Source organism: Rutidosis leptorrhynchoides, chromosome 4 (assembly GCF_046630445.1).
Source record: "Rutidosis leptorrhynchoides isolate AG116_Rl617_1_P2 chromosome 4, CSIRO_AGI_Rlap_v1, whole genome shotgun sequence".
NCBI lineage: Eukaryota > Viridiplantae > Streptophyta > Magnoliopsida > Asterales > Asteraceae > Rutidosis > Rutidosis leptorrhynchoides.
Window position 1 is genome coordinate 352,961,186 of NC_092336.1, and position 13,550 is coordinate 352,974,735.

The following is a 13,550-nucleotide window of genomic DNA, read 5'->3' on the forward strand; positions in this document are numbered from 1 at the left end:
GTTATATACATATAAATAAATAATACGACGTGTATATATATATATATATATATATATATATATATATATATATATATATATATATATATATATATATATATATATATATATATATATACTAGATTTATGAGCCCGTGCGTTGCACGGGTACTCATCGGCAAACATTATTAGATTTTAAACTTATGTATGTAATAACGATATTATAGGAAAAGTGTCAAAAGTACTGTTGTTGAATTAGTAAAATATGTTTTTGTAAACAACACACATTCGTAAAACTTTGATAAATTATAGTTCATACATAAATTTTAAGAGCACGTGCGTCGCACGATAACTATAAAAAATAGTTTCCCTAACATAATGATGTCATTGTGTAAAGTACATGATAGAGAAAATGTGGACAACTTCAATATTGTTAATAACACGTGAGATGGCAGACGCAATTAACAATATCCTTTAGGTGTAAACGTTAGTCAAATAGCGCGGTCTTACTTTAGGTGTTGATGCGCACTAAAAAAAAGGTAAAGAGAGTATCACATCTTATAATGAGCAATCCCAATGGAACTAATTCGATATGCTCAGTATAGACCGAGTGAACCGATTATAGTTTCATGTGCAAGTGGACCTGAAAGGTGCCAAGTGCGAGTATGGCTAGACCAAATATGAATGGGTAGATTTTGCAACGCCTCCAGAAGTTTATATTTGCAGCATACAAAAGCATATGCATGAGCATATATGCATATAGGTTGCAAGTTAATCGATTTAATAAATGAAATATAAATGAGCCATGCTATTAAATCTATTTTAAAGATATTAATCAGAATTTACATCACCTGTCAATAGAAAAAGCATTTTCCACATACATGGTATGCTCCTTTGTAGTAAATTTTTACTGAATTATGACATGAAAGGTATAATACATTAACAAATAGCAGTCATAAATAAACATATCAAGAAAACCTCATCAGAGCTTCCAATGTAAGAGTCATCCACAATTTTCATATATGACCTTCCTGCCCTTGTTAATGCAACCTGCACATGCACCATAGAAGTTTGAAGCATAAAACAACTTCTACCGATTCATGATGATGCTTTCAAAAAGCCTTAATCCAGACACCAGTATTTTTTTAATACTTAAATAGGTTTTGAGTATTTTCGTTTAATAACTTTTTCATATTTTTCATTATCTACAAAAATGACATGAGATTTACAATACTGTACCAACCATGAACAAAAAGAAACATTGTCATGGTCATATTTTAATTGACACCTATATAAATACAGAAGTTTCATTAAATAATATAGCACATGTAATGCTTCAGAAGATGAAGCTTTCGATAGAATTTCAATAAAAACAACATACTTTAAAGTAGAGAACTTGTAGTCATACCATTCGGATGAGATAGTTTGATGTTGTACACTATCCCGAATTCGTAATTCTCCGTCTGAAGAGCTGCAAAGTAGACCCCGCATTAAAATACATACTTTAAAGTTTTATCAAAAAATTTAAACGTTTATAGTAAAAGGTAGCATACTAACCCTGAGAATACCAAATTTTGAGAACGATGGAAGCATATTTCCATTACAGAAGCACGATGGCCTCTCAATACTGCAACGGGATCAGATTGTGGTCTTTTGCTCATTTTCGATTCACACCTGTGTAATTCAGACAATTTTTCAAACAATTTATCACGCTCAAAAGCAATTTATCAAATGCTTTTGAACCTTCTTTGTATAGCAATATAGGTTTAAAAAAAATGTGTATCCAATAGTCAGATTAAATAATCAACCATTTCGATTTCGTACTTAAGAACTTCTAAAAAAACTCATGTGAACTAATTATATGAATGTTGGGTAGTATGGTAATTATTAAAATCGTCTATATAATTTTGATTTCTCATACCTGGTGATGGTGTATGTCACGCAATATGAAACCCCAGTCACCATGTGGTCAGATGCAATCGACTTCTCAAACTAAACCCTAGCACAAAAGATTATAACTTAAAAAAGAAAGGTTATCTATTACAGAATAATGAGAAACCGCAACTGATTAAGAAAATTATTCAGTTTAATTTAAAATATTTGTCACCTTTAAGAAATGCGACGACCCGTTTGGACGAAACCCATTTAGACTCGATACACTGAAACATAACATATATCAATCTGAAGCTCGTCCGATCTACTTTTTAACTGAATAATTATTATTTATCATAACTTTACCCTTTTTAACATTCGAGCCCGCAAGTAGGCCCAAGAGTCTTTTTGACACTTCTCTCCCAAAACAGCATTAAATGGGTGGACGACTCGTGCTAGGGTCAATAATAAGTAAAGTATAAGTAAAGATCTTGGTTAATTGTTGAGCAACACAATAATATGAGCATCCACATACACCAAACTTTTTTCACCTAAAATATTAATATAGGTATAACCCTTTAGCAAAACAAAATAGAAGGCACCATAACGGCGTAAGCATAGTATCACCATAAAAAAAAATACAAGGCACCACAACCGTGTAAGCATAGTATCACCATAACCGTTCAAGTATAGTATGTAAAACAAAGATAATGTAATTACCACATACCTCATCTAAATCATCAAAATCAGTTTTCTTATCCTTATCACATTTCACAACCTTCACCTTCTACTTACAAAATTTCTTGTTAGCTGCCAGTAGGGCGTCTTCTTTGAAGTTATGCTTAGCATCCTGCAAAGAAAGCATGAACGTTATAAGAGGTGTTAATCCAAGAGAACAAAAATTCAACTCAAGTATCTAAAACCATAAAATAAATTATATCATATTCGTACCATTAGGAATCAGAAGCCCAACAGCCTATTAACCCTCATCAGAATCTGGTAAATTATATCAGTTTCGCACCATTAGGAATCATAAGTCTATCACAACTATTAAGAGTACATCAAATAAAACACCTCAGTTTACCTCTGATATGTCACTTATTAAAATCCATCTGCGTAAAGGAAACCCAAAAATATCAACTTAATACATAGAATGGTCAAAATCGCGGTTTATAAGGTCTATCACCCTGCAACCTGCAAGAACAACTAAAGTGGTAAGGCGGTAATGGCTGCAACTCGGGTGACTACACTAATTGAAACTAATCAATTAATTTCTCAACTTGGTGCTTTATAAAAGATGTTCATAAAGAGTTGTACCAACGGGAATAAAATTTTAGAAAAGAGAACATGACACTAAAATGAATCTACATAATTTTACAACCTTTGGATGCCAGTTAATCAGACATTGTTGTTGCAAAGTAGAATATAAAATTAAGATATGGTGTTTAATGCACAACTAAAAATATGATATTTTGATAATCAAGCCGTTACGATCTACGTTTTCGACTTCGTAATGGGCCAATAGCGGTATCATCACCATACAAATTACATTCAACTCATTTCTGCAATCAAAACAGTCTCTTAATTTCTTAAATTCTCTTATCAAATATATCAACACCTTTACAAAAATGAGAAATCAAAACTCAATTAAATATAGAAACTTTGTACCAAATTTGATATCATACTTCAACTAAAATAGCATAAACAAAACAAAGAGATTATTAATTTCCAGAATGATTAAAAGTTATTTACTTCAAATGCAACTAATATGAAAATACCCTTATCTCATTGAATGTCGATGATTAGCAGGGATAAAAGGGCTTAGAGTTGCCATGTTTTTCTTTTCTTATTGTATCAGTTCTTAATGCATGTTAAAAAGATGACATCCTCTAACCTGGTTATCCAATTTACTCCATTGCTTCACGAGTGCACATTACTGATCTAAAAGCTGACTAAATGGTTACACAAACTTAGAAACATAAAAATCAGTCACAAATAAAAATTTAACACCCATAATCGAATAAATTATAAGAAAGAAAGTAATGGATGCTTGGATGGGTATTTTGAAAGCGGTTGTGTGATCTTATAATTTCACAATAAGATGATCCACTGCAACAATAGTGGCTTTAGGAGACTGTGATGGAAAGTGATATTGATATCATATCACTTCTTTGTTAATCTAATGCAATTGTGAAAAATTAGTTGCTCACCCAAATGTCAATGGAATCAAATTTATCAAGAACTAAACTTGCCAATTTTCAAACTTCAACTTGTTAAAAGGTGATTGTACCTAATTACCGAGTACATTGAGAACTTTGAAAACCTTGTCACCACCAAGAACACGATACTGACGTGATCCCTGAAATTCTTCTCATTGACATTACATCGAACACGTTATGTAACATAATCAAACATATTATGCATTCAATTTAATAAATTAACAAAAATCATTAAAGATAAAGAAACTTACTTGGTACTCTGTGATTCATTCTATAACAAAATCAACCTAATACAAAGAGATTCAAGTGAAAAATCAAACCTGCCATGAAGTGATTAAACAACTGCACAAAGGAAAGCAAGATTAAATTTAGCATATTCAATAACAATTTGAGATAATATTTAACAATATACCGGAAAACCACATTTATAGTTTGAAATTGACGAATTTCTGAGTTTCGATTTTAGGGATACTGGGCCGACATTATTAATTCATCAATTCAAATTGATGAATATCAGGGTTCATTAGATAGGATTATTAAACGATCGGTGATATTTGTCAGTGAATTTGTTTATTATAGGATACGAAAATGACGGATTTTTGATCGGTTTTGATACATTCATGTTTTTGTAAACTGGGTGAATGAAAGGATTGTATTGTGTGTTAATTGTAATTAGGTTGGAATTGGGTAGAGGACACGTGGCGTTTTTAGATAATTAGTGATAATAATTCAGGTTAATTAGAAAAAAGATAAATGTGAGGTTGAATGGCTGTATGACACGTAGGATGTACTTTACTGATTTATGATTCAGATAGAGATAGAGATAGAGATAGAATAGATAGATATATATACTAGCCTTTAAGAGCCCGTGCGTTGCACGGCAATTCTTAATCAAACAAACTGAAAATGTATATGTTGTATCAATAAACGATATTATAAAGAGAGTATCACAAGTATTCTTGTCGATGAAATAGTATTCAATATGTTATTATTGATACAAATTAGATGTATGATACATTTACGGTGACGAAACCCTCATTATTGATACGGAGTAGTATTTTTTTGCACGGAAATGTAAAGAATAAGTAACTAATCAATTATAAGAACACAAAACATAGAGTTTATATCAACAAAGTACAATAAATCTTCTCAATAAAAGCATAAGAGAATAACCAAATGACGTATTAAGAATGAAATGCATCCACTCGGTAAGCGAAATTCATGTTATATGACCGGGAGATAAATAACAATATAGACATGTAGTACTACTATATTCATTAATATAGCATAGGTAACAAAATAAACCATAAGCCAAAAAGGCAAGACTTAAATATAATAATGGAAAACAGCTAACACCATGTTCTTAAGTGATTGCTTATAATTCTTATCATAAATGGACAAGCAATCAAATAGAGATTGAAAATAGATACATAATACAATACACAATTCATAGAATGTGACTGCACGATTCTTGCATAAAGCCTAAAACCGAAGGCTTTGGTCTGCCACCACCACCATTACTCATGTCTTGAACCATTTGTTGAATCATGTGTTGTTGCATGGCCTGATTGCCCCTGTGAGATGGTGACTGTTGGTGGTGTTGTTGAACATGAAAAATAGGCCGTTGTGGGAAACTGCCGCCGCCGCCACCAACTGCCGTATTGGAGGAACCTTGAAATTAGTATCCGTTTGGATTGGTGTTATTATAAGAAGATGAAGCTTCTTGTTGGGAATTTAAATTCATGGAACTTTGTCTCATCAATATGTTCTGGTAGTTTGAAAGTGCAAGTGCAGCAGCCTGCGTTGAACCACTTCGGTTACACATTTGATTATTGTTATCATTGTTGTTGTTCAATGAATTATTTACAGGTCTTGTTTGCCGAAGAAAATCTTTTAAGCCTTCTGTAGAAAGAAAATGTCATAATTTGAGAGACGAACTGTTCATCTAATAGTGAAAATTTTGATCCTCATCTCGAATGGGTCAAAGCACAAAAACTATCCAAGAGCATAACAGATTAAAACGGGCCAAATGGGTTGAATTGAAAGTGAGCCAAAGTCTAGTTAGGCATTGCATTTGTGGTCTTACCTATAGGGCCAGCTTTAGTGTCTCGGCAGAAATCCATCAAGTCTTTCATGCTATTGACGACTTCAGATATCTAGCAAACCCAGATTGCAGATACTAAGGATACGAAAACATACTAAAAACTGGCCATACATAAGATTGTGAAACAATTAAAAATAATACCTGTAAGGACCTAACATATCTTTTAGAAAATCCCAAATCATTCAAAGATTGTAACTCTAAGCTCCTCGCAAGCTGCCGGCCAGCGGTCACAACCCTACGATTAATTGTAGGCATATGTCAAGATTTTAGCAATGTTAATCAGAAAGGCAACGATGATTAAAACTTACATATTGCTATTTGTCTGCAAACCTTGTTGGGAAACCCCATCAGAACCACTTTTAGTTATAGTGGCTTGACATTTTTGTGCCACTTGTAACAACTGATTAACCTGCAAAGCATCAAAACATGACAAAATTGTTTTAAAGATTCAATCATTGTGTTTAGTGATGGAAGTTTTGGCCCGGTTAATTTAAAGAAATAAGAATTACATCTGAATTCTTATCATCCCTACAAGTCATATCATTCAATAAAATATTACTTTTTATAAAATGTGCCATATTCGACACAATAACTATCTATTGAAAATAAGTTTGACAGTAGGTGTTTCACATCAACCCAACCCATATTGCCTCCTTACCCATTACCCACCCATTAATCAACATCTATTTATGTTCTTGGTGAAGAATAATAATTCTGTGCCTGAGGTGCAACCAACCAACGGGGAAGAAGCTCTTCATGGCGTTGTGCACAAAATTCCCAAGTTAATATCTAAAGAGACATCCGCATATGTAAGGAAAAAAACAAATCACAAGCACACTTTTTAAGTGTTAAATTTCTACCTTATTTTTCCGTCTTCGTCTTTACGAACCACTCATTTTACACCGATAGACAATAAATCGTCATCTACTCTTCGGGCTTCGAATTAACTCAAATCACCTTCATATAAGACCACCACCTTGAGTAAATATAAATTGACTAAGTATAACAATATAAAGTGATGCGGTGATGTATAATAAATAGAAATGATAAATAATGATATATAATAAAAAAAAAATATCAAACAGAGCTTGAATTTTGCAAAATCTTTAAACGCTTTTGAACTTAAACCAGTCAACACTTCATGACCATCATCAGTAATAATCACAGTATGAGCAAGCAATAATGCATAAGTTTGACTCCTTGGTTTACTACTCTTAGTCTGCAAGTTTTGAAACCCGATTGAAACATTAAACACCATCCCCGATTTCAATATTCTATAGGTTTTCTAATAATGAGTCAAACCGGACTCGCGAAACTCAAGACCGATTCCAGTCCCAGCCGATTTCATCAAACTTGCAGTCAACTCGGGTGCTTCTTTCTCAATAACTGCAAGTACAGCCTTATAAACATACCTCGCTTTATTTCCAGGTGTCAACGCACCAATGGCAGCCTCATGAGCCTTAAGAAGAATCTGATAAGCTTTGCTTTGATTAGCATTGGAATCGATAAGAAACATCCTATCCTAGCCAAATTCGAGCAGTAGTTGTTATAGCGCCCCCAAACGCACATATTATAACACTGTTTGAATCATAATACAAAAGATCATCATTACTTGAAGCACTCGGGAACAAATAGCAAGTTTTTCACATTAGACAACTCACTAATCTCTTTAACAGAAAAAAGATTTGCTAATCATTAGTAATATCATTAAAATTAACAGCTTTTTTCACATTAGCCCAACTGATAAGGCCTGCAACAAAATAATAACTTTTCATTATAAGATAATTCGGTATGATATATATGATATACTGATGATAAGATGCATGTTACATGTAGATGATAAACCTACCCGATGAAACAAAAGTTCCGAGAAAATTCAAACAAAACCAATTTGATATTGTGAATCACAAATTGAAAATCATACAAAAGTTTTGGGAAAATTCAAACAAAACCAAATTGCCATGTAGTTTTAGTGTATAAATTGACTGGAATTCTTCATTAAGATCCTCAAGCAATGTTGGAAGATGAGAAAGACAGATTTCAGCGGCCATGTCCCATGATACCTAAATTCAACAACAATAATTATATATAAATTAACTGTAATTTAATAATAATAAAAAGGATTGCCATGTAGTTTTAGTGTAACACAACATTCACATTGGTGCAAAAATTAATTATACGTGTGTATCAAATTTACATATAAACTGATACCCTAAATCAATTACAGTCTTTAAAACCCTAAATCAATTTTTTTTAACCCCTGACTAATCAAAACAAAATATTAACAAAATTAAACCCTAGATCAATTTTACGGAATATTCAATAAATTAACAAACAAATTACATACCAGATGGAGATTGACAACAACATGAAGAAGAATATAGTAGACATATGACGGTGGCTTCAATTCGATTTGAAAAACCTAAATCGCAATGGTAACAGATTAATTATTAAAGGGAAATCCGGTTATATCAAACGGAAAACGTTTAAATTACCTGTACGATTCGTTATGGGATTGTTATATTGTACTGGATTACGAAGTATCGATTAAACAATCCATCTGAAATCATAATTGAACGAAGAATCGTTATGTGAAACCCTAATACCTCGCTTTCGAAGAATCTGACGTTGGTTTATAAAATTTGTACGGTTATGTAGAGAAAAACGTTACGGATTAATTGGTGGTGGTGGCTTCGCATAATAAGGCGGCATGAAGGTAATATCGTCGATGAAAAAAGCTTTAGGGTGTTCAAGTTTGAAGAGAGATAGAGAAATAAGAGAGAAGCGTAAATGGTCCAGGTGTAATTTCATGAGGAGTAAAAGAAATAAGAAGTATAAATTAAAAAAATCCACGTGGAGTAAAACTTCTGAAATGTAGGGTAGAGTGACACGCCGGATTTAATTTTCACGATTTGTAAATTGTAGAGATATATATATATATATATATATATACTAGTTTTTGAGCCCGTGCGTTGCACGGCTACTCAAAATCTGTTTAAAGATTAGTTATATAAAAACATAATTTTTTCTCTCCATCGATCTTGGTTCACAATAATGACATATAAATGAATAACGACACAATAATGAATATGTATCGTAAGTGGCCTACTAATTCACAATAATGAATTACCCGTAATAAATTGCTCTTATTTTTTTATTAATTTCTTTACTCTCTAATATTATTATTAATCATTTATATAATAGATTTTAATCACAATTATTGAGAATTTGACAAGTGTAAATTTCACTTGTCATTAACCCCTTAAAAATGGTTTTGTTGACAAGTAAGCTAAACAAATCTCTTTATATATATATATATATATATATATATATATATATATATATATATATATATATATATATATATATATATATATATATATATATCACTACAAGAAAAATGAGTTTTAGTGATGAAGGTTATTGGTCACTAATAACACTAAAATGGTCACTAAATCAAGTTAGTGACAAAAATAGGTTGGTCACTTCTTATCACTATAGATCCATCACAAAATATTTTTAGAGACCAAAATATCAAAATTGGTCACTATAGTGACCATTTGTTTGGTCACGAATATTGTTTAGTGACCAATTTTTTAATGGTAACTAAATATCATTATTAGTGACCAAATATTGAGTCGTCAGTAAAAGATCGTCACAAATGAGCATTTTTCTTATAGTGTATATATATATACTAGTGAAATGACCCGTGGAATCACGGGTTTGTTTAAACGAAACATTTTAATGATATATTTTAAGTATTAAGTGAATTTAAACGCTAAAGTCATTTAGTTTAATGACCCGACGGATTCCGACTAAGAAACTTCTCGTTGTTTCTACAAACACATTGATGTTACTACAAATAAATGTTCGTTTTTTGACACTTCCATTATTTTTGACACTTAAAACATGAATAACTTTGACATATTTTTGACACCTATAAGTATCACAAAATTAAAAGTGTCAAAAAATATGGTGTCAAAAAATTGAAGTTTCAAAAAATATGGTGGCAAAAAATTGAAGTATCAAACAATATGGTGTCAAAAAATTTGAAGTTGTATTTACTTTTTCACACTTTTAAAGTATCAAGAAGTTTTCTTATTGACAACTCTAAGTGTCAAAAACTTGGTCACACCTATAGGTGTCAAAAACATGACAAGTTATTTACATTTTAAGGCGTCAAAAAATAATGTAAGTGTCAAAAAATGAAACTTTTTTTGTAGTGTGTACTTAACTTGATCAGAGTAAATGAATTACATTTATTCTCTCACCATCATCTTCCAATTTTTATCACAATTACTATTTTCCTAGTCATAAAAGCCTACATTCACTGTTGTAAACGGCGTCTGTTGCGTCCGTTGCGATGCCCGTTGCGGCGTTTGGTGACTAAACCGTTTCGACCCCGTCCCGTTTTCTTATAAGCCGGTCAACGGTCAAAAGTCAGGTCAAATGCAGGAAAAATTGGGTCAACGCCGGTCAAAAGTCAGAAATTCTGTTAAATAAGTTGGTCAAATCAATCAAAATTGACTTAGTTTAGTATTCCATTTTGTATTATATTAACGCTAATAGCAATTATAGGTACAAACTTGTTAACGAAGGTTTTTTACCTCAAAAATATGTGTATATATATATTTATATATATATAAGTCAACATCCGTTTCGACCCCGTGTCGGGCCCCTTTTTTCCGTTGCGACGTTTAGAGGTCGCTACCGTTTCGGCCCCGTCTCGCGTCTTTTTCAACCATGCCTACATTAGAACCTTTTATTGAGACGTGTATTTCAGATACATATATAACGTAATTAATCTCGTAAAGAGAACTCATATTTGAATTTGAATAATAATATAATGATAATTAATAATTAATGAGACTAAATTTTTTTCCTGAAAAACATAAAATAAATAAATAAGTAGATTTAATTTAATTAGTCATTAATTAGATTAATGACGTCAACTTAGGGGCTTAGATCTTTTTCTTTATCTTTTTGATAAGCTCTCTAATGCCATAGAAATTTTAGAGGACAAAGGTTTTATCAAGTAAAGGTGGTGGATCTGAATCGCTCCGGTTAGTGATTATCGACATGACGAGAGTGACTGGGGTTTGTGCATCCCCTTCATTTTGATTATTGGATTGTGGTAAAGGAAACCCTGGGGGTGAATCAGAATCAACCATGGCGTCCAAGTGTTAAAACAAAGTATGATTTTGTGTGTTTCGTCCCACGGACCAATTGTTTGTACACTTTTTCGAGCTGACTTAAGGTGGCTTCCGATTTGGCTGATCAGGTTTAACTATCATATGTTTAGCGTGATGTGAATGGCGTGAATGATGTTTAGAAAGTTTGTTGGCGATTCCCCGAAGGTAGTGAGAATATTTCTAACTTTACGCCACCAAGGTTTGAGAGTGAAATTGAAGTGTCTTCAATGTGTAGTGTGTTGTAGTGGAGTGAACATGTCTCATTCAAGGATTATGCTTCCCCTTTTATAGCCTAACCAAGGCGCTTCATCCAGGTTTCAATGCATTTCCAAGTTCCAAAGCGATTATGGAAGTGTTTGTGGACTTTCTCTTTGAGGGGTGACAGTGCTACAATGGCGGAGAAAAGCAAGTTAGATGCTTTCCTTAACTGCCTTGGTGGTGGCGCCCACTGTTTGCATGGGATATCTTCCATGTCTCTTTGACTTATGTAATCACGTGATCTAGTTCAGCCCTTCGTCTCGGTTGTCGTTACACCTTCGTTATTGTTTATCTTCGTGAGATACCTTCGTGATGTTCAGAATATCCCCAGACCTGAGGTGTACTATCAAGCCCCCCAGTTTAAATTTACGAAGTGTTTTGCTATATATTGCTTCGTGAAATTAAACTATATGCTTATTTAATCATTCGATTAGACAGCTCGTAGCCGTCATAATTGCTTGTTATAAGTTAAATGTCGCTTTTTCCCTCCATCGCTGAGATATTCTCTTTCCACTAAATAAGGGTACTGCGGAAATTTCGCATTTCGTGTATCGAGAATGCAGTTTTGATTTGACGGTTTGCAGTCCATCTCCCCTTTAATACTTTTTACCTGGCCCCTAATTTCTCACTTTCTTTTTTCTTTTTCTCTCTATCGATCAAGTTCTCCTTCCATCTTCAAGGTAATTCTCTATAACTTTTCTTCTTTTCTTAATGGAGAAACAAGGTTTGCACACTACTTTTAGTTCTGTAAGTGTCGATCAATGTTCGAAACTTAGAAAAACCCTAGGTGTGTCTGATGATGATATTCTTTTGCCTCATCCTGAAAATAAATTGCTTGATTTTCCAGAAGGGTATGTGGGAGTTATACTTGTTTGTTTTCTGAATGCAACGTTAGATTGCCAATTTCTTCTTTTTATCTTAACGTCTTGAATCACTTTAAGTTGCACGTTTTAATTTTGTATCCTTTGGCGACTAAGAAAACTATGGCTTTCGAAGTTATGTGTAGAGCATATGGTGGTGAACCTTCCGTGGATCGTTTTCGTTGTTTTTTCAATATTGGCGATGCTGGTAAATGGGTTACCATTGCAAAGCATCGTAAGAAAAAGGGTCAGTTTTTTGAAACCCCTGTTTGTTTTTATCCCCTTGTTATGGATGTCTGTGGCTGGAAGAGCCATTTTGTTTACATGAGGGATAGTTTCTTTTTTCCCCACCTTTACCCGAACGTTGTTGATCTATCTAGAGCTGTTGTCCCTAAGGATTATAATGATCATATTCCTGAGGCTGCAAAGAGTGATCCTCTTTTCAGTAGGATCTGTCGTCATCCGATAAGCTTCCACATTCCCTGATTCGATGTTGTTTAAGCTTGGAATGTCTCCTTCTTGGAAAAAAGGAAAGGAAAATCCGATTTTTATGTGTGGGGATAAGGAGAGGTATTCTTTGTCTTAGTTTATTTTGTTTTTTGCATACCCTGGGTTGATTCTTATGCTTTGTTTGCTTTTGATTTGCAGAGATGTCTCTAAGAAACGCTATCAAATCATTGGGTGTGAAGGAAATGGCAATTGCTGCTCGTGCTGCCACCACTGTCGTCAAAGATAATGGATCTCCGTCTGTTTCGGGTTTTCTGGAAGTTGAAAGCAGACCTGTGGTGTTTCTTCGTCGTCAAATGTCCCCAAGATACAGAGTGAAGCAAAAGTGGCTTCAGAACACGAGCCTATCGATGTGGATGCTCAGCCCGATTCTCCTGCTTCTGAGAAGATTCAGCCCAGGGCTTCTAAGCGTCAGAAGGCAACTAAGATGAAAAGGGAAATTGTCCAATCTTCGATTGTGAAAAGAACAAGACTTTCATTTGACCGTGAAAATGCTGCTCGCTCTGAGCCTATAGAAGGTTATGATGAAAACACTCTTTCAGGTGAGTTGTTATTTTTC

General features: G+C 33.3%; 1 protein-coding gene across 1 annotated transcript; it reads right to left on the reverse strand.

Annotated features, from left to right (window-relative positions):
* Nucleotides 1-5,385: 5,385 nt before the first annotated feature.
* On the reverse strand, nucleotides 5,386-7,432 carry LOC139841769 (probable transcriptional regulator SLK2). The gene is made up of 6 exons (XM_071831973.1): nucleotides 7,287-7,432; nucleotides 6,684-6,702; nucleotides 6,483-6,583; nucleotides 6,316-6,409; nucleotides 6,157-6,226; nucleotides 5,386-5,972 (listed from the first exon to the last, which is right to left on the reverse strand). Exons 1-6 carry the CDS (start codon nucleotides 7,430-7,432, stop codon nucleotides 5,749-5,751), a joined length of 654 nt encoding a protein of 217 aa, XP_071688074.1. The 3' UTR covers nucleotides 5,386-5,748.
* Nucleotides 7,433-13,550: the final 6,118 nt, after the last annotated feature.

Bases quoted from the DNA above. Each gene is read 5' to 3' on its own strand.
- LOC139841769 (XM_071831973.1), bottom strand. From the start codon at position 7,432: ATGGTGTTTAATGTTTCAATCGGGTTTCAAAACTTGCAGACTAAGAGT. The intron at 6,410-6,482 runs GTAAGTTTTAAT...AATTAATCGTAG, and splicing joins TTGCAGACAAATAGCAATAT to GGTTGTGACCGCTGGCCGGC. The intron at 6,227-6,315 runs GTATTATTTTTA...TGGGTTTGCTAG, and splicing joins GATATGTTAGGTCCTTACAG to ATATCTGAAGTCGTCAATAG.